This window comes from Rhincodon typus, chromosome 8, assembly GCF_021869965.1.
Source record: "Rhincodon typus isolate 14 chromosome 8, sRhiTyp1.1, whole genome shotgun sequence".
Lineage (NCBI taxonomy): Eukaryota > Metazoa > Chordata > Chondrichthyes > Orectolobiformes > Rhincodontidae > Rhincodon > Rhincodon typus.
Window position 1 is genome coordinate 57,698,161 of NC_063339.1, and position 22,887 is coordinate 57,721,047.

The window sequence follows — 22,887 nt, forward strand, 5'->3', positions numbered from 1 at the left end:
AAGGGCATAATTGTCACTATTTTTGCTGAATAAACTCATAGACCTGCGCTCCATATCTTGAACCATTGTTTCTTCACTTTAATCCCCATCTTTCAACATTTTTTCATGGTTAGTAATTTCCCTGGAGGTGGTGAGCAGGCCTCCATGCATGCGTTTGAATTACTACACAGAACTGAATTCTACCCCAGTCAGCAGTAGTCAGAGTGGTGTGCAGAATTGCAACTGCTTCTACCCATCACTGTTGAACGTGCACTGTCATTACATTACTTGGCTACAGTATAATTGAGGTATAAGGGGAGCAGATCATCAGTAATAGGCCAGTGTTAGTTTTTCTTCCCCTGCATGAGACTGAAATGTTTCAGCAGGTCATGGTTGTTGGCAAGTAAGTGCTGAGTAAAAATAAACCCATGTTTCAAGCATTAGAACTTACTTTTGTACAGTGCTGCACATTGATTATAAATGGATGAATGAATACTTAATATTATCTGTTTATATCAAACCTCAGAGCTGCAATTTCACACCAGCTCTGTGACTTACCAGTGAAGCAGATCTTGTACAATGGTTGTAATCTCAAGAACAGTGTGATACCACATTTTTAAGGAACCACTTTTGTCAGTAATAAATGGCCTGGTTTTACCCCGCTGCTGTCTTAGTTCTTGGGAGGCCAATTTCAACCAAGAGGACAAAATAAAACAAACACTAAGAAAAAAAAGTGTTCTGCATATGGAAATGTGTACAAATAAGTCTAGAAAAATATTACTGGAGCCTCTGATGTCTTCATAAATTACCGGACCCAAACAGTAATAGCTTCTAAAACAGCTGAATCATTGTGACTGACAGCTACCCTTTCCTCTGTGTTGCCCACAACCCAGTGTGTTGCCTCGTTGCCAAGTCATGTATTTCATCTTTGGTTAAGCTACTCTCTGCTGCTTCAGCTCCAAAAAAGCATTTTGTAGAGACAGCACATTGCGCTTATCCTGAAAGCTCAAATAGTACCTAAGTGTAGCCTTTTTAAATTAATTCACGGAATAAGAGTGTCACTGGCTGGAACGGCATTTATTGTCCATCTCTAATTGCCCAGAGGGCAGTTAAAAATCAATCTCATTGTTGTGAGTCTGGGGCAACATGTAGGCCTGACCTGGTAAGGATGGCAGTTTCCTTCCCTAAAGGACATTAGTGAACCAGTTTCTCCAACAATCAACAATGGATTCAAGGTCATCTTTAAACTCTTAATTCCAGATTTTTATTGAATTCATATTCCACCATCTGTCACAGCGGAATTCAAACCCGGGTCCCCAAAACATTACCTTGTTCTCTGGATTAACAGTCCAGTGATAGTACCACTAGGCCATCACCACCCCACTGATTTGATTCCATGTATTATGGAAAGTTTAAGAACAGAAAACCTCGTTTACATCCTTCAAAGTTGTCATCTCCAATGATTGGTCACTGTCTTGAAAATTGTAAAGTGAAAGAACCAGTCTGTTTGTTTCTCTTGAGTTTTCTGTTTGAAGGCAGATTCATCCCACAGTATCATAGCATCTGCCATGGGCAGGGCAAGAATGCATGTTCCTCATCTAGTCCAGCTGAAAAAGGGATAAGACCCCATGCAGTTGACATCAATTTGATCCGCATAGGCTTTTGAAACAATAGACCTTCCCCCCTCCATCCAGCAGGAGTCCAAATTGTTGTGGTGACCGACTGTTCACGTGCATACTTCATTCTGGAGCTATGAGCAATGATGATAGAAACCCCAATTACTTTTCACTACATGGTTGACCAGGAATCCCTCCCATTTTTCTGCCTGCCACGGGTGAATGTAGGGATGGATTTATGCACTGATTCTCAACGTTTTGGCTGTCTTGTGAATGCACCTTCCTTGGAGATTGAGTCCTGGAGTGGAGATTGAATCTTGACCTACGAGCTCAGAGGCAGAAATTTCACCCATTGTGCCACAAGTTCTTCTCCTAGTCATTTCATAAAGACAGCAAAACAACAGTGAGAAAGATTGCGTGAAAGACAGTGTGAAAAATTTGTTCCACTTCAAAGCAAATACTTCAAAGTCAACAATAAAATTGTCCTAGATAACATTTGTTGCAACTTAAATATACTACTGGAATAACAGAAATAAAAGAAATAACAAACATGTCTGATTGGTTACAATTTCTATGAACCAACCATTAATTGCTTGATAACTTGCTATCTTCAGATGAAGCACAAAGTTTTTCTCAGATCTCAGCTCTTTTAGCTGACCTGGATCACCTCAACAATTCAATACACCTGATGTACTCTGTACTCTGCAGTTTACTTGGAGAAATTTTACATGTGACCCATGTATACATTTAAAATATGATTTGAAAAGAATGGGAACAATTTGGCTGTATCCAGACAACTTTTCTAGGTGTTAAGTACAAATGGTCCAAGGAATTGTGCTGTTAATCAAAACATATATACATATAAAATAGGAGGAGTAGGCCGTTTGCCCCATTGAGTTTGCTCCACCATTCAGTATGATCATAGCTGATCATCCCAATTTAGTACCCTGTTCCCGCTTTCTCCCTATACTAGTTGATTCCTTTAGTCCAAAGAACTGTGGGGCAGCACGGTGGCTCAGTGACTAGCAGTGCTGCCTCACAGCTCCAGGGACCAGGGTTCGATTCCACCCTCAGGCGACGTTCTCACGTTTGCACGTTCTCCCCCTGTCTGCATGAGTTTCCTCCAGGTGCTCCGGTTTCCTCCCACAGTCCAAAGATGTGCAGGTTAGGTGGATTGGCCATGCTAAATTGCCCACAGCGTTCAGGGATGTGTAGATTAGGTGGGCTATAGGGGGTGGGTCTGGGTGGGATGCTCTGTGGTCAGTGCAGGGCCAAAGGGCCAGTTTCCACACTGTAGAGATTCTATGATTCAAGCTATGTAATATATCCATACCTAACCATAATACTCTGGTCTTGTTGCTTTAGAATTTCTGGGGGCTTTGTTCAAGGCAGCAAACTATATGAACTATAATATGTGCAGGCCAGGAGAATTATTCAGTTGACACAGGAGGAGAGACTCTTGATATATCCATTAAAAGGGGCATCTAAATGAAGCAGACCTCAAAACCTTGTAGTCCTGTGGATAGTTTCGTTTTCTGCTTTTCAGGTAAATTGGACCACTGGTGGGCTGGAAACTTTTTGATTGCTGTTCTGGGAAAGCCACCAGCAAAACCTTAGGAGCAGGCCTGCCCATTGAGTCAGTCAATAACCTAGTCCATAGAATTCAGGTGTACTGGGGAGGGGGTGGGCGGGCTGTTGGCTGGGTTTGTTCAAAGAAAGTTGCCCCCATTATTTCAGGATTCATTGCTATGAATGTCCAGATGGTCATACTTCATGTATCACCTGAGATCTAAAGATTAAGTGACCAATAAAGAGTGCTGCTATGACTGTAATTGGACAACTTCTAAATTAGTGTCAGATGAAAGTACTAATATAATGACTAGTTTATGTTGGAACATGACCACATTGTTTCATGCCAATTTATTGTTCATTCACAGGACCATGGCAACTTTACCTTTTTTACATTACTAATTATTCATATTTTAATCTCTTTAATTTCAGTTTCCTGAATGTGGATTCTATGGAATGTATGATAAAATCCTGTTATTTCGACATGAACCTAACTCAGAAAACATCCTACAGTTGGTGAAGGCTGCAACTGATATTCAAGAGGGAGATTTGATTGAAGTTGTCTTGTCAGGTAATAAAAAAGATAAATGTATATATCCTTTCCCAACATTGCAATTATATAATCTAAATTTTGTTTTATTTTAACCACCAGTAAATTTACTGGCCACTTTCCCTCTTTAGATATGCCAGCTATCAAGTAACAATGTTGTGAAAATTATTAGATAGTTTAATGTTTTGTGAGAATCGGCAAACACAATTTGCCTAACAGTTCACAAGATAGTGATAATTAAGAAGGACATTCAGCCATCTTAATTCATCCATCCAAAGAGTTCCTAGTATAGCTTTGTTTCTTAAATGGTTCCTGATTTTTTGCTTCTTCATTAGCTTAATTGCATGATCCATAGTGTGCAATATAATAGCTGAATTAGTTAGAGATAGTTTTGATCTAATTGCCATTGCACAGACATGGTTACGAGGTAACCAAAGTTCAGGAACGAATATTTACAGGTTCCACAACACTTTGAAAAGCCTGACAGATGAAAAATTAGAAAGTATAGCCCTGATAGTGAAGGGTGGCATAATGCTAATAGTGAGAAAGAACTGTGACTCAGAAGATCATGATTCAGAAATAGTGTTTGTTGAGATTAGGAATAACGAAGGTCAGAAAATGACAGTGGGAGTATCTTAGGCCCTCAAGTAGTAGTCATACCATTGAATAGGACATACAGCAAGACATAGTGTGAGCTTGTCACAAAGGAAATGTAATAAATATAGAGGCCTTTAATCTTCATATATACGATTTCAATCGGCAATAGTAGTCTGGAAGATAAATGCAGGTAAGGATCCGTTGCTCAGAGATATGAAACATGGCCAATGGCAGAACCAGAGAACTTTCTGTGATGTTGGCAAAAGAGCTAGAACCTCAGAGACAACAGCAATGTACAGGTAGAGGAGGATCCTAGGAAACGCACACGTGAGGAAGGCAATGAAAAATCAGTTCTGCATTGTTTTCCCTCCATCATATTAATCAGTTCTTATTAAAAAATAAAAATGTGAGATTCTTATGAGCAAATTAATATCCTGAGACATGGAGAAATGGCCAGAGAACCTATCTTTGGGCCGGTCACTATTTTAGATTTGAATTTAAGTTTGTTTAAATGCGATTTAAAATGAAAGGCCAACCTGATGTCTCAGTTCAATTATTGATGCTTCCCAGGAAGTGTTTTGATAGCTGGAGCTATAATGAATTCTTAACTCAGTTTCAAATTGTCGATAACTACTTGTCTCAAGGATAGGATCATTGGCTGTGTTCACATTTTGACGGCAGTACAAACATATGTTTTTGGTGCTGTAAGTGGATGTGTTCATTTGTTGATTTTGTCAGATTGACCACTTGAACTGATTTACATTTACATTTTTTGAATAGCTTTTATGGATGAGATTTGTCTTTCAGTATGAAGTACCTACGAATATGACAGATATGTGGAAGGATTCATTTGGGTGCCTCAGAGTCATGGGGATAGAATGTGTAGGCAGAGTTGGCATGTGGGTTGGGTGAGTGGTTACCAAGAGGACATTGAGTGCACATTAATTGCACTGTATGCTTCTAATTGAGTTCAGTATTCTAGCCTCTTAGCCTCTACTTTTATTGTGGCTTCCTAGAGCTCAGGCTCAAGCGGCACCACTCCTAACTTCTTTGCTCTTCATTAATTCAATTCAACTCTTCCTCAGGGCAATTTGTTTCTGTCACACACTTTTCTTCATTATTATCATTTCTCTAGTTTAATACCATCTATACCTACTTGCCAACATGTATCTGTGTCTCCCTGAGTCAGGGGTTATTAATGTAGTGCAATAGCCTCCTGTCCCATATCTACAACAAGCCCTCGGACTTGCAATTTCTTTATACTCTAGTTGAAAATGTCCATTATCGTCATTGCATTTACTTGTCCTTTGGGATCGCCTGTCCTACATTGAACTGCTGTTCACACGCATCCCTTTGTTAGCATAACATTCATTGCATTGTTAACAGTATACAGGTTAAGAGTATTGAGTAATTAAATATCCTGAAAACATAAAAAAAAACTGGGTTACTGCGCTTATTTGTGGGCTGAAAGCAGTAATATGTAATGCAAAAAATCTTACTATCAAGAAAAAGGATTCATTTTTCCCTATCTGGCTTGGAATACATTTGAAAAACCCTTCTCCACTTTAACCAAAATTCTATCCTGGCTTCAATATCTGTCAATAAGGGATTGAAGCCTCATTCTAATGGAGTACATCTTGTTAGCTGGGTAAGGGAACCTGTGATTACAATTCTTACAGCATGGTGTGATGTATTGCAAACTAACAACATTTGGTTTACATATGCAGAAGGCATGCGCACGGCAGGGATTATTGCTGTTGCATTAGAATTGAAATTTATAAGTGATAATTCCTCCAAACAGCAATGTGGAATTACAGCAGGATCCACAGAACTGTGGAAAGCATGAGGCATGCACAAAGAAACTGAATCCGAGTATGCGGGACTTTTTACAGCATTGTTGTCGTGACACTTGAGTAGCTGTTAACCTCAGCTGTGCGAAAGACATACTCATTTAGACTGGAGACAGGAACTGTTCTGACTTACACCTGCACCTTTTAATTTGTATAGCCAATCAACTGTAAATGTAATGGATATTCCTTCCAGTTACTTTTATATGGTGAAAATAAATTTGAGAACTACAACCTATTGAAATTTTATATGTTCAATACAAATGTTTTAATGAGTTGTTTATGTTTTTCTACCAGTGAGTTTATTTACAATGTTTATAGGAATTGTTGCAGGTAAAGCTAAACTTTCCAAATTTAGGTATATTCAAATGATTGGTACTTAACATAATGTAATCAAAGCAAAACATGCACAACTATTCATTTCTGCACCAAGGTAGTTGAATCCAGGACAAAGCAGCTGTTTGATTCTCAGTCCAATCATCAATATGAATATGTCTCTATGTCATTTCACTGATGTACAGTTGCTGTAGCATGTACCAATCTACGAGATGCACTGCAGCAACTCACCAAGGCTCCTTTGACAGCAAATGTGTGTTCTCTACTGTCTACAAAGACAGAAAATCAACTGCACGAGAGCACTTCGACCTGCAAGTTTCCCTCCAAACCACATTCATGCTGATTTGGAACTAAATCTCTGTTACTTCAATTTTACTGAATGAAAATCGTGCAATTCACTCCTCAACAGGGTGTGTCTATCCATCATGATCAAGGGCAACGAGGGCTGGACAATATATGATAGCTCACCAGCAACACTCATATCCCATGAACAATTTTTTTAGAAGTTGAATATTCTGAGAGATAATAGATTGACTGGCAGTAATCCTCTAAGAATCCTTAGATTCTGGAAAAGTCCCTGAGGACTGGAAAACTGCCAACTGCACACTTTTTCGAAAAGTGAAAGTAGAAGGCAGGCAAAGGCTGTCCCCAGGTTGTGAATGAGTTGTTTTCTGGAGCCTGTTCAATTTGCCTATAAGTTGGAGCACAATGCAGGACAGTATAAAACAGCTGTTTGTCACTACAGGAAATTTAAGTACAGGGTCTTTAAAATAATACGCCTGTACAGGGTTGCATTCATAAGTAGAAGCATTAATAAGTTGGACATTTGTAAATTGGGGAAGACCTGTAACCATTTAGCTTAACACCTGTTATTGAGAAAATGTTAGAGTGTAATACTAGAGCATTTAGAGATACTTGATATCAAGTAGAGTCAGTGTGACTTCATGAAGACTAAATCATGCCTGACAAATTTAGTAGAATCTTTGAGGAGGTGACAAGCAGAATAAATAAAGACAAATCAGTAAATTCAATATATTTGGAGTTCCAAAAAGCATTTGACAATGTATTGCATATCAGGCTATTTAATAAGAGTCATTGATATTAGGGGTAGTATATTAGCATAGAAAGAGGATTGGCTAACAAATAAAAGACTGATATTTGGAGTAATGGAGACATTTCCAGACTTTTACTGGCAACCAATGGAGTGCCACACGGAGCAGTGCTGCGACCACTATCACTTACAATACATATTAATGACTTGGATGAGGATGTGAATCTACTACTACCATGTTTGTGCATATATGAGGAGATAAGTGGTGAGAATTACACAATAAGAGTCTGCTGGTGGATGTAGGTAAAAGTAAAGTAACCATAGGCCTCCCATGCCACAGGGCTGCTCTTTCATTAGAGAGAGGCAACTGGTGGTAGTTTAACCACAGAGTCACTGTGCCTCAGGCAAGAGGAGAGGTTGAGATGGAGCATCCTTCATGGAACCTCAGCTGATGTGGGAATTAGTGCTACTCTGCATTGTCAACCAGCGATTCAGCCAACTGAGCTAACTGACCCTCAGATGGATATAGACAAGTTCAGAGAGTAGGCAAAAACTGGCAAGTGGAATATAATGTGGGAAATTGTGAGGATATGCACTTTGTCAGGAAGAATGGAAAAGCTAAATTTATTTAAATGGATAAACTATGGAAAGCTGCAGCACAAGGTAATTGGGAATCCTAATGCATAGGGAAGATAAATGGACTGATGGACTTTAACTGGAAGGGAATTGAGTATTTAAAAAAAGAAACTCATGCTGAAACTATACAAAGCACCTGGAATATTGTGAACAGATTTGGTCCTGTAATCTAAGGAAAGATATACTAGTGTTGGAGGCAGTCCAGAGAAGTTTCACAAAATTGTTCTGGACAAGGAAGGATTTTTTATGATGAGAGTTTGAGTAGGTTAGGCCTGCACTCTTTGGAGTTTAGAAGAATGAGAGGAAACCACACGGAAACATATAAAATTCTGAGGGCACTTTACTGGGTAGATACAGAGAAGTTGTTTCCTTTTGTCAGAGAGTCTAGGACCAGAGGCCATAATCTCAGAGTGAAAGGTTCCCATTTCAGACAAAGATGAGGAAGAATTTTTTTATTCTCTCAGAGGCTAGCGAATCTCTTGGAATTCACAATAGATGGCTGTAGATCCTGGGTCATCGAGTGTTCTCATGGCAAGGGAATCAAGGGAATAAGGCAGGAAAGTAGAGTTGAGGATTATCAAATCAGCAAGTTGTTGAATGGTGGACCAGACTCACTGGGCCAAATGGCCTACTTCTATTTCTATATCTTACAATGTTTATTAATAATAATCAAATATTTTTAACAAATACAACGTTTTTTTAAATAATGCTGCCTCTTGTTGAGGTGTGTAGTAGCTTAAGACTTTTTTATTCACTTGTGGGCCATGGTTGTCACTGGCTGGCCAGCATTTCTGGCCTGTGCCTAAAATGCTTACCAGTAATTGCACAATGAGTGAACCACTGGCCGTTTAGCTTACATTTTACAGCTAATATGTATGTTACAATTAGTTTGGGAAAAAATGAAATTTCTCCTCTGTTGTGCATTGGTTCAAGTCCATAGAGGAAAATCAGACAGAAAGGACTGCACTCATATAACATAGTCTGCTGAATTTTCAATCCATTGCAGTCAGCTAATTCAGGAAACACCAGGACTGAATGTGGGATCTGCTGCCTAGATATTGTGCAAGTGCTTAATAGGGAGTTTGTATGTCTCCTCAGGCATTAAAGGTATATAGGCAAACATGCTTCACACAGTATTTCCACCTGTTTCTCTTCCTTTCAATGTTTGCCTCAACACTCATCAGTAATGGATCATGAAAGAAAACTGAATATTTAACAAGATGAATAAGACATGCATGCATTTTATTCACTTTTTCAGTAAAATTTTTAAAAGAAAGCATTCAGTGAAATGTCAAACTCCCCACCTACATATGATTTTTGAACTGTATGAGAATGCTTATAATTTTTGTTAATAATCTGGCAAACACTTTAAATGTGGAGTATCCTAATGTCATTCAAATACATTGTGTACTTCAGACAATTTTGGTTTTGTTAACCGTAAAGTTAATATTGTTTACTAATTGTGCATGAGAGTTTTTTTTTTATCATCCATGCATTTTGTTCTGCCTACATGTTAGTCAACTGAACAGCTACTGTACTTTTATCACAATACTTTTCAGTTAACAGGGCTCGTGCCCAGATACTTCAGTTTTTTGACAGTTAGGTTTTATCAGATTCTTCAGATAAATCCTTAATGATAAATTATGTTCCTTATGATTTTTAATGAATGGCATCTGGAATCAGACTTGTGAATTTACCCTATTTTCAATGTCTTACCACTTTTGTGCATCGTATATTTCAGTTTTCAGTCTAACCAAGACATGTTAAGATAATGAACACTATTCTACTCTTCAAACTATGCTTGGCTATGTCCACTTGCCTGAAATGTTGAGTGCATCTGAAAAGCATTATAACAGTAATCTTTTACTTCCAATTTTCCCCTTGTCAATCCACTGCCTACACATATGTTGCATGAGCGGTGAGACAAGTATCTAATCTTCTTGACCAGTTAATAGAACAAGTGTAAAAATGGCTTAAAGGAAATTCACTGTCTAACTTTCCCTCAATCTTTAAGGGAATGGCACATGATTTCCATCTGTCACTATCTTGCTAGCAGGCAGCTGATGTTGGGAATTCAATGGCTTGAACCTTCTAGGATTTTAGTTTTTGTAATCTGTTAGAAAACAGTAGAGTAGCAACAGTGAGGGAGGGTGACCTTTCTTACTACTTGTAAGTAGTACAAGTGGGCTTAAAAATAGCTGCTGGCACATATGTCTGACAAAAATAACAGTCCCATGTCAAATTAACCTAAAGTGAACAAGATGCAGCAAAGTATCTGCATAGTCATAGATTTTAATGCAATTCAAGAATAGAAGGGGAGTTTTACAAATCCAACCAGGCTAGTTCATTCTCTCAATAATTCATCCATTATATATGGGCACTGGGAATGTGAGGAGTGATGTTCATCTGACAGTTGTGATCTTTAGCAGACGAAATCATTAACATAATGTTCTCTTTGCAAAATGGCTGGCTCTGGCCTGAAGTAAAGCCTGCAAACCCCTAGCCCACTTGCCCAACATTTTTCCCTTGACAAGGTGAAGACAATAATCACTGAGGAATTTTTCCAGAATTCTAAGCTATGCTCACCCATAGCCAAAATATGGATAATGACCAACTGAAACTTCAGCTCAAATACTCAAGAGGTATTTAGTTGGTCTTTTGTGAATCTAGTATTTTAAAATAATTTGTTGTTAGGAGAGTTATTTAGTGCAACCTCTCTTCAACAATATTTGACAGTTACACATTTGCAGTCGTTGTTTAGTTAGCAGTTGAAATTGAAGCCTATTCTTCAAAAATCTAACAAGGTATCTTAAGACTTCAAACAAAAGATATAATGACAGCCAGTACTTGTGCTTACTAAAGTAAATAACATGCAGTTAATGACAGGAACTGCACTTCAGTTCACATCTTAGGGAGCAGCTGTTTCCAAATCAGATTTTCAGGGTCTCTAGTCGTAATGCAAATAGAGATCATGAATATGGATCCCAGTCTATATATTTTGCTTGAGAGCATCCGCTCTTACACACTAGAGATAACAATAACCAGAACAATGTTATTTCCCAAACTACAGATGCATAAAAAAGGCATTTACTGCACCCTTTCCATCAGTCTAGGACAATATCATTTTGTTTTGCTAATTTTGTTCAGGTTTTACTTGAATGTGTACTATTCACTTGTTTGATGTGAGATTACATGAATCTATTAACTGCTCGCTGTGTGTGATTAGTTAAACCTGATTCAGTGACTGAGAAAGAGAAATAAAACTGGAAGCAAACAGCTGGCTGGATGAGCTCAATCATTTTAAGCACTAAATAAAATTCCTGTTTAAATATATCATCTGGAGTGTATCATCTCTGCACATCTCCAAGTCATAAAGCACCACAAGTGACAAGGAAGATGATGGAAAATTGTTTAAATTTACCAGCTCCTGCCGCTTTCCTTTCTTCACCTGGACATCCAGCCATGCTGTCGGCTTGATGCATTTCATGGGTTCAAGATCTACTTGGTCAAAACGAATAAGGGCAATCCACAGGTAGTAGTGACCCACAAAAAAACATTACTTGCACTTTGTCTCAGCAGAAATTTAGTGAGTATTCAAGCAGCTCAGAGAAGACACATATGATGTGGCAGTAAGTACTCTTAGAAAATATTTTGGATAAAGAAAAGTATAATGATCAAATGATAAACATTTTGCCAGAGATGCCAAGGAAATGCTGAGCCATTAAATTGTATGTGACACTGTTATGACACTTGGTTTCGAGACGTAAATGTGGTACACTAACTGAAGAACCAATTCATAATCAACTTATTGAAAAATCTTCAATTTGTTAATTTTTGAGTGTCTCCTTACAAAGAATGATTATTTAACCTTGGATAAAGCTACAACTTTGATAGTCCAAATCCAATCCATTATGTTAGATTAAAAAAGCTTTGAAATGCACCGTCAGATTCAGGATTGCTGACACAAGAGTTACAGACAAAAAAATCTGAGGAGTCCCATTACCATTGGATAAATGTGAGGTATTGCATTTTGGTAAAACGAACAAGGGCAGGACCTATACAATTAATGGTAGGGCCCAGGGTAGTATTGTAGAACAGAGAGACCTAGGGCTTCAGGTACATAATTTTCTGAAATTTGCATCACAGGTAGACAGGATGGTTAAGAAGGCATTTAGCATGCTTGCTTTCATTGCTCAGACTTTTGAGTATAGAAGTCATGTTGAAGTGTACAGGATGGTGTCAGGCCTCTTCTGGAGTACTGTGTGCAGGTTTGGTTGTCCTGTTATAGGAAGAATCTTATTAAACTGAAAAGGGTTCAGAAAAGATTTACCAGGATGTTGCTGGGAATGGAGTGTTTGAGTTATAAAAATAGGCTGAGGTTATTTTCTCTGGAGCGGAGGAGGTTGATGGGTCACCTTGTATAAGTTTATAAAATCATGAGGGTCATAGATAAGGTGAAAAGCAAGGCTCTTTTCCCTAAGGTGGGGGAATTCAAAACGAGGGGACATATTTTTAAAGTGAGATGAGAAAAATTTAAAAAAGATGAGGGGCAACTTTTTCACACAGAGAGTGGTTTGTTTGTGGAATGCACTGCCAGAGGAAGTGGCGGATGCAGGTACAGTTACAAAGTTTAAAGGAGATTCAGATAAGTACACGAATAGGAAAGTCTTGGAGGAATATGGGTCAAATAAAGGCAAGTACGACTAGTTTGGTTTGGGAACATGGTCGGCGTGGACCAGTTGGATCGAGGGTTCTGTTTCCATGCTGAATGACTCTATTTGCCCCATCGCAGTCAGAAACCTTCAAACATGTGCCTAAATTATGGTTGAAGAAGAGGACATTGTCAGTTTGACATTTAGAAGAATATTTTTCTGAGAGAGATACAATATATGTACACAGTAACTAGCAGTATGCACTGGGTCATTTTAAGGATTGTTCAGTCAGGATCTCAGTATCACTTCTCATTGATGTTGATGCAAAAGTATCCAACTGAACAACAAAATTTATGCTTGTTATAATGCACAATTTTTTTCCCACTGTTGTGACAGAAGCTTTTGAAGTTTACGCTGACTCAATTATCCCAGTACTGAGAAAGATTTCGGATCCACTATGTCACAAATGTGTCAACGATGACAGGTTCACATTCTACATGAGCTAAAGTTGAATTCTTAGCAGGTAAACCTTTCAATAAAGATTGGATTCAAATTTAAAACCTCCAGCAAGCCACATGTTAATGTGATTGATGACACAGACTACACAAATCCTCTGTTATTTACCAGATTTGGATAGATTAAGGGTACTGTCATGCTTCTCACCTCAACACATCAATTCCAACAGTGTCATAAAATTTGAGACATTTGCCACTTTCAATCTCTGCTAAAGTGCCAGATGAATCAATGTGAAGCAGATGGCATCATTGAGCAAATTGACTCATTGCCATGGATTTTGAATCTAGTTGTTGCACAAATAGTGAACATAGACTACAACTTGACCGTAGCATTCCAGACAAGTGTTCACTTCTTATGATCCAGTAACTATCAATATAATTTCACGATTCTGCAACCTTAACAAAACTTGACAGGAGACAGAGCTATCTCCAGATACAATGAGTGAAACGAAGCCAAAATCTCATTTTAGTCACACACAAAGTGTTTCCAGTACTGCAGAATGCCATTTAGACTAGGTTCAGCACCTAAGATCCAGAGATCATTCTTTCAGTCTTGTCAGATGTTGAGGGGATGGTCAGCCTATTTACTGATGTCATCATCTATGGAATGGACAATGCAGAACATGATCAGTGGTTATGAATGATTCTGACATGACTCGCAGAACACAATTTGATGTTTACAAAGACAAAGCCACATTCACAGCAACAAAAATTGACTTTCCAGAGAGAATGTGACACCAACTGGAGAAAAGCTTACACAAAATGTCTAAGCCATTTATGCACTTCTCATCCTGTCTACCACATAAGAGTTGGTATTATTCCTTGGTCTGAGCATCTTCAATCTCAAATTGATTCCTAATATAGCAGAGATGGCAGAACTTGTTTGGAAGCTGCTGTGCTAAGATGTATAATGCAATTGGAGAATCACGCAGTAACACTTGGAAGATGAGGCCAACATCTCCACCAGGCCTCATGCATTTCAACCCACACATGGAAATGTTAGTCATAACAGAAGCATCTGGAAATACAATTGGAGCTTTCCTAGTCCGTTGAAGGAAGTGACTGACTAATCTCTGATGACTCATGCCTATTGTCAGAAACGGACCACAAATATTCTACTTGAAAGCAGGAATCACTCGCCAGCATGTATGCATGTGAACGATGACACATGTATCTCTATGGTAAAAAGTTTGCATCGATCACCAAGCTCTGACTATTCTGTCATCAATCGTGACATATTTACATATAGTCAGATTGTCTTCATCAGTATAACTTCAAAGCCAAGCAATTCACATTCCTACAACTGAGTAGCTGACATGCTTAGCTAGACTACTATTATAGAAAGTATCAGTAATTGTGATGTGACTTGGGATAAAGCCTACATAATTGTGGTGACTTTGTATATTGTGTGAGAAGAGTTGAAGGCAGAACACGGGAAATAGGAGCAGGAGTAGGCCATTTGGCCCATTATGCCTGCTCTGCTAGACTACGTCTAATCTTCTGCCTCAAAGCTATTCTCCCCATATTCCATAATATCTTCAATATCAAGAATTCTACCAATTTTTGACTTGAACCTACGTATTGTCTGAGCTTCCACAGTCCTCTGGAATAGAGAATTGAGAACGGTCACTGACCATTCTTAAGCCATCACTGATATCCAGTAAGAATGTCAGAGCAGAAGCAGAGGAAATGAGTGCTTTCAAGTAGCATGTTTGTGGTCTGTTTCTGATAAAAGGCAAAGTGAACTTTGACAATCTTGCGTTTTCTCTCTCATGACTGGAACAGTGCTTGGCACCAACACTTATCAGCTGAATAACAATACATAGTGGGATTGCAAGATGCTTGATAGCAAGCAGCCCAGGATACTTTGTGAACTGTGATAATAAGGATAAATTTCCTTTTCTGATGAGCAATGTTTGTCATCAGCCTTATCAGGTGATTACACAGAACTATAACCTCAAAGTCCTAGATCTCAGCACCATCATCAGAGACCCTCATAGCCCAAAGACTATTTCAGCGCTTAGGGAAAACAGACAAACTTCAATCAAAGAAAGAACTGGATATACATATATTTGTTATTGAACTCAGTTCTTTAGTTTTACAAGGGGCTAAGAATATAATATTCAATTATTTAGTTTTTGCTTGTGTCTCCATAAACTGTTGACAGCTCACTGTGTATGATTAGTTAAGCCTGGCTGTGATAGTTCAGAAAGAGAAACTGAATTTAAGGCAAGCAGCTGGAAGCATGAAAACAAACATTTCAATATAATATAAAATAAATTGTCTATGCATATCTCTGAGGCATAAAACATAGCAGAATGGCTATCAGTTATACTGACATATTTACATTGCTTTTAAAAAAGGCAGCATTTGCTATAATGAACTATAACAAAAATAGTCCACCAGTTTTCAGAAGTCACAGAGTTGGCACAATGCAATTACTGTACAATTAAGTGCTTGCAAGACCAGTATTTGTTTATCTGAGACATAATTTATATATTAGAACTAATACAGGAAAATATTGATTTTTACTCTAACAGTTAAAATAACAAAATGTTATATGGAATATACTTCTGCCTAGGCTTTAATGGCTTGGAAAATACCTGAAAGAGAAAACTAAATCAATCTTGACCTCTCTAGATACTGGTGAACCTGCTGCATGTTTCTCACAATTTCTTGCTTTATTTTAATGTCAGAATTTGCAGATTTCCTTTTCATGTCAATACCGTGAATTAAAATCCTATGAGACCAGTTTTTTGAATTGACATATAACCAGGTTGGGCAAATAATTTCTGCTGATGTAGAAGTGAAAACCACATTAAGAGTATTCCTCATATTGAACATGAAATTCAGAATTCCACAATTTTAAACAACATTGGCAATGTAATTTTATAATTCATTACATCTGTCCTCTTTTAAATAATTTTATAATTTATGTTGACCTTAGTGTGTCTGCTAGAATTATACATGGAACTTTTTAAATAAGGGATTTACATTGTAATAGATTACAAATTCAGGAAGTGGAGTGGAGGGCCCTCCCCCATCTGCACCAGTGGTGCTGAGGTGGAAATAGTTGAGAACGTCAAGTTCCTGGGAGTGATGATAACTAACATCTGTGTCCTGGTCCACCCACATTAACGCAACAGTCAAGAAAGCATAACAATGCCTTTATGTCCTCAAGAGGCTAAGGAAATTCAGCATGTCAACAAAGACTCTTACCAATTTTTATAGATGCATCATAGAAAGCATCCTATCTGGATGCATCACAGCATAGTATGGCAACTGCTGTTCCCACGACCACAAGAAATTACAGAGAATTGTGAACACAGCCCAGTCCATCATGCAAACCAAACTTCCATCCATTGACTCCATCTATGCTTCCCTTTGCCTTGGGAAAGCAACCAACATAATCAAAGACCCCTCCCACCCCGGTTATACTCTTTTCTGCCCCGCTGTTATCAGACTTTTGAATGGACCTCTCAAATGCTAATGTATCTCTGCACCTTCCCTGAGGCTGTAACCATGTATTCTGCACACTGTTCTGCTAAGTGATGCACTTTGTCTGGTACTTTAGAGCATGCAAAATGACACTTTTCACAGTAGCTTGGTAGATATGACAACAATAAATCAAATCAAAACAAGTTACTTCTTAAAAGTTCAAATAGATTACAGTATAACTAAAATAAAAGGAGTAGAAGGTTGCTTTTCAAGATACTGAATCAACAACTAATATATATGCGTTAAATTTGATGCTGTTTTTTTGAAACACTTTTCCAATATCACAGTTAAATAAACCAAAAGGAAAGTAGTTAAGGGGACTGCAAAATAGAAGTATATTAACATTTTTCAAAGGTGTAATTTTGTTCCCATTCCTAAGTGCATTATTACTTTATTTTCCCTTGTTCTTATTTATTCAAAGAATAAAATATTGCAGCTGGTTCAAACATTAACAGGAATGCATTTTAACAAGAGTCACTCAACATTTGATTAATTTACATTTGAATTAAGGCTACAAGAAGAGATTAGTTTTTAGTTTTTCTTGTAAATGTACAGGGGGCCAAGTAATTTCTTTCTATGTTGGAAACTTCTCTGGTTGTATAGATGTGCAGCGCTTACCCAACAGATAATAAAATGTCAGTAATATTTGAGTTGGACTTCAGAACTTCTTGTATTGCTGGAAATTGACTGTCTATTGTCAAGCAAGTAGTTGGGTAGCATTCCATAGTAGCCTCCAACCACAGAAACAAAAAGCTGTTCGTACTCATTTATTATAAAGCACGAGCAATGTGCTGGTGATTTAAATTGTTTCCTTATTCCATATTGTATTGCAAGTTGACTTTCTGCAGCACCAGGCCTTCCATACAACCTGTGATGTAACATCACAGACTCCATTCTTTTGTGATGAAAAGTATTGGGAATGGCAAAATCTTCCAACCAAAGTTTTCAGTGAGAGATAGATAAAATCTCAGGGTCTCAAAATGTATTTACAATCGGGACAGCATTTCTTTGCTTTTGGTCAAAAGCAAGCTGTCTAAAAGAAGGGAAAACTTCTATATGAGAACAAGTTTTTAACTTTATTCTCTGGGCAATAGAAATTGGGGAAAGTCCTACAAAGTGGAGGAACGATGGACCATCTGCCTCAACAAGTGACACGGATATATGTTATTGCATTTGTCAGAAACATTTTAAAGTATTTCATATGCAATGCCTTGAAAATGTTGACTCATGAGAAATGTAAATCCAGATGCCAACTATTTCATGATGAAAGTCTAAGTTTTCACATACAATAGTAGAATGCTGCCTAACCCCATGCAGGAACCAAACAGTGTTTGGTTTTCAATTTATTTGGTCACATGTTCACAAATCAATCGTGTCAAAATTCTCGTGGGATCATTTGTATGCTGTCTTCACTGTGTTGGATCAACAACATGCCCTCAAGCCTGTTCCATTATTTAATTAGATAATGATTGTTTTATGTCTTAATTCAATGGGCAGTATATAACAGACATGGCAAGATTATGCACACTACCTACAGAGCCAAAATTCTTATGTTGCTACTTTTCGAGAATCCTCGCCAAGCTATGCCCTTAACTGGGAAGAGATGGATCTATCGCAGGATCTTTGACCCTGGTGTTTATAACTCCACTCAAGAAATGCCAACCTAGTGAAGTTGGCAGTTGTCTTTTGCTCATCAGCAGCACTAAGGAAATGGTGGCAACTGCCTGTAATGCATCAGCCAAGACCCAATTATGCGGAGGAGCCCAGGCTGACCACTGGTGATCGATGGTGGAAGAGATGTTGTTGAGGGAAATGGAAGAGGGTTGTCAGTGGCAAGGACAGGGGAGGCCTGCACTGTCCGTTCCAAACACTGTGTCTCTTGATCAGGCAATTTGGAACACTAGAGCTTGTTTTTCGGAATTCTCACATGGCAAGTTACTGCAAAAAGTAAACAAAACTCTGCATTTTAAAACAGGAGATCATCAGTCTATGGAATTCTCTTCCACACAACAGTGTGGAAGTTACTTTATTGTACTTGTACAAGGCTGAATTAGGTAGATTTTTGATAGGCAAAAAAGTTAAGGCTTATTGGGTTCAGGCAGGAAGATAGAGTTAAGATGACAACTTGATCAGCCATGACCTTATTGAATGGTGGAGTAGGCTCAAAGGGATAAATGACCTTGTCCTGCTTCCAAGTACGAGTTTTTACATTTCCTAAATCACTTATCGGCAATCACTCACTAACAAGTATGATTGTTAACTGAGGAGATTCCATGTCACTGGTCCTCGATTCTGTGGGGCCTCATGTGGCTGATAACCCAATCCTCGAGCCGCATCTCCAACCACACATTTGGCAGGTGTTTCCAGGAGGTGGAATTGATACTTGCCCTCCAGATCATTGGCATTCCTTTTTCTAATTCTTTTTCCATACTTCCTTTTGCCAGTGGATGTTCTTGAAGAAATATGTTGGTTCATTTAGGACTTTCCTCCAAGTCAGTTTCTTCTGAATGAACATCTCCCAAGCATTGACATCCCTGTTGCATTTCTTGAGAGAAGCCTTCAGGGAATCTTTGAAGTGCTTGCTTTGTCCTCCTCTCATTCCTTTATTCATTCACTGGGACTGAGAGCATCGCTGGCTAGGCAGAGGGTACTAGAAGGCAGTTAACAGTCAACCAAATTGTTGAGGGTCTGGACTCACATGTAGGCCAGACTAGATAAGCATGGCAGATTTCTTCCCTAAAGGACAATTGACAATGGATTCATGGTCATCATTGGACCTTTAATTCTAGATTTTTTAAAAAAATTGAATTCAAATTCCACCATCTGTCATGGTGGGATTCAAACCCAGGTCACTAGTATGTTATCTGGGTCTCTGGATTAACAGTCCAGTGGTAGTACCACGAGACCATCATCTCCTCCAAAGGCTCGAGTACCTTCCTTGAGCTGGGTGAAGATGGGTTGCTTTGGCAGTCAGAACTCATGCATCTTAAGCATGTGGCTGATCCCACGGTGTAAATGAGTATGGTGGGATTAATGATTCTACATGTTATCTTTAAAGTCTTAAAAGTGTGACCAAAATAAAAGACCCAGAAAGATGAAAAGTTCTTCACTTTTTTTTTGTTTTGGAAAAGATAAATTTGAATTGAAGACGTAATGAATCAAACCAGTTGATACATGGAAGAAGAACTAAAACATTTGACAAAATATTTGGAGCTTCAAAGGAACCAGACTAAAGTTTATCAAGTAAATTACCATTCTTTTAAGATTGTCTGCTAATGTTGGACAGATTTGAAGAGATATTACAAAGGGTAACAGGAACACGGGTCTTTGGAGAGTAGACCATTTCGCCCTTCGTGTCTGCTCCAACCATCAATAAAGATTATGACTGATTTGTTTGTGGACTCAGCTTTACTTTCCTGCCTCCCCTTGAATAGCCCATGACTCCCTTTTCTATTAAAAAAAACATTTCTAACACATCCACCAGTCCTTTTGGGGGAGAGAAACCCACACTCTGAGAGAAAAAAATATTCCTCCTCATATCTGTCTTAAAAGAGAGCCCTTGTTCTTAAACTACCTCTCCTAATTTTTGTCTCCTGCCACAAGAGGAACCAGTCTTTGGTTATCCACTCTATCAAGGTTCCTCATGATCTTACTTGTTTCAATAAAATGACTCTTTATTTTCTAAACTCCAGTGGATATTGGCCTAACCTGCTTTATGAGCTAAATACTTCATGCCAGGAATGAGTTGAGTGGACTTTTTCTGAACTGTTCCTAAAGTGATTATATCCTTTTATTTAAATGAGTCTAAACCTGTGCATAGTACTCCAGATGTGGTCTTTCCATAGCTGAGCACAGCTGAAGTAAGCATTCCTTGCTTTTATATTCCATTTCCCTTGCAATAAATTACAACATTCCATTTGCCTACCTAATCACTTGTTATACCTGCTTACTAACTTTACATGATCCATGTACCAGGCCTCCTAAGTTCTTCTGTACCACTGGTTCCCGTCATTCATAGTGTATGAGATAACAAGGTCTAGAGCTGGATGAACACAGCAGGCCAAGCAGCATCATAAGAGCGGGAAGGCTGACATTTCGGGCCTAGATTTTCTGAAGAAGGATCTAGGCCCGAAATGTCGGCTTTCCTGCTCCTCTGATGCTGCTTGGCCTGCTGTGTTCATCCAACTCTACACCTTGTTATCTCAGATTCTCCAGCATCTGCAGTTCCTACTATCTCTGATATAATTCATACTGTATATTGCTTTTCCATTCTTCTATCTAAAGTTCAAGTTCACATTTACCCATGCTATACTTCATCTCTTCTCTTGACAATTTACTTTCATTCTCGGTGTCATCACCAACTTTAGCAGCCATACATTCAGTCTCTTCAAGCAAATCAATGATAAATTCTATGTGGCATATATAAATTTTAGGAAGGCTTTTGGCAAAGTCCGAAGGAAAAAAGAAAGTTGAATCCAAAACAAGCAAAGAGTAATGGTCAATGGGTGTTTTTGTCACTAGAAGGCTGTTTTTACTTGGATTCCATTCGGCTTTGTGTTGGGTGCCTTGTTATTTTATGGGTAAATATCAATTGAAGGAGTTTGATTAATAAGTTAGCAAATCTTACAAAAATTTGTTGACAATGAAGAAGGGGCGGCACGGTGGCTCAGTGGTTAGCACTGCTGCCTCACAGCGCCAGGGACCTGGGTTCATTTCCCTCATCGGGCAACTGTCTGTGTGGAGTTTGCACATTCTCCGTGGGTTTCCTCCGGGTGCTCCGGTTTCCTCCCACAGTCCAAAGATGTGCGGGCTAGGTGGATTGGCCATGCTAAATTGCCCATAATGTTCAGGGATGTGTGGCTTAGGTGGGTTATAAGGGGATGGGTCTGGGTGGGATGCTTCAAGGGTCGGCATGGACTTGTTGGGCTGAAGGGCCTGTTTCCACACTGTAGGGATTCTATGTGGAAGGAAATGCCAATGGACTTGTCAGGCGGGTGAAGGATTGACAAAGAGAGTTTCGTGCGGAGAACTGTGAAAAGATGTATTTGAAGACCGTAAACAAGAAAGGAATTTATAACAAATGGTAGAAGTATAGAGGGACAGATAGATCTTGGAAGTGCATTTCCACCAAAGGTGGACAGGTAGATAAAGTGAGCAAGGATACTCACTGTGATTAGTTGAATGTAAGACCTGGGAGATTCTGCTAATGGAGTACTACATATATTTCTGGGCACTTCTCTGTAGGAAAGATGTGAAAAGGGTACTGAAGAGATTTATGAGGATGTTGCCTGCACTGCAGAATTTTAGTATGAGGAAAGATTGGATTGGCTGTTTTTGTTTTTTTTAAACAGAATATGCTAAGAAGTGACTTAATTGAAGGGTGAAATATAAGTAAGCAGAGGAACTTGAGACTACTGAAAACAGGATTTACTACGGTTCACCAGGCAACTCAGTCCTACATATTTAGGCAAAAAATATTGAGCCCGAGAAAATTGGACAGGCCAAATGGCTCTGTAAAGAGAGGAGAAGCCCAGCTACAAAAACAAACACATTAATTAGGAGTAGGAGTAGGTTATTCATCCCCTTGAGTCTGCTTCAAAATCAGATAATGGATGACCTCATTGTAACTTCAAATTCACATTCCTGCCTGCCCCTGATGACCGTTCACCCTTTTGCTTAACAAGAAACTATCTCCCTCTGCCTTAAAACTATCAACGACTTTGGAATTTTCTTCGTGAAAAGATGGTGAAAGCAAAGATCTTCTGAGAGAAAAGAACTTCTCTGTTTTAAATGGATGACCATGATTTTTAAAAAATGACCACGAGTTCTAGATTCTTCCACAAAAGGGAACCTCCTGAGGTTGTAGACTTGCTCGCTGAGCCAGTGGGTTTGGTTGCAAACGTTTCATTATCCTGCTAGGTAACATCATCAGTGCGCTTCCGGTGAAGCGACAGTGTTCTGTCCCACTTATTATTTATATGCCTCGGTTTGCTGGGGTAGTTGGTATTGTTTCCAGAGATAGTAGGAACTGCAGATACTGG

The 22,887-nt window shown here is 38.7% G+C and overlaps 1 protein-coding gene across 3 annotated transcripts in view; it reads left to right on the forward strand.

Moving 5' to 3' along the window:
• Positions 1–22,887, forward strand: part of prkd1 (protein kinase D1) — a 302,791-nt gene that overhangs the window by 120,623 nt on the left and 159,281 nt on the right. For 2 of the 3 annotated variants that reach the window (XM_048599966.1, XM_048599967.1), the window contains exon 3: positions 3,597–3,735. In XM_048599966.1, coding sequence (XP_048455923.1) covers positions 3,597–3,735 — 139 coding nt within the window. Of the gene's footprint in view, positions 1–3,596; positions 3,736–22,887 lie in introns of those variants that run through there. The other variant, XM_048599969.1, reaches the window with a different exon arrangement.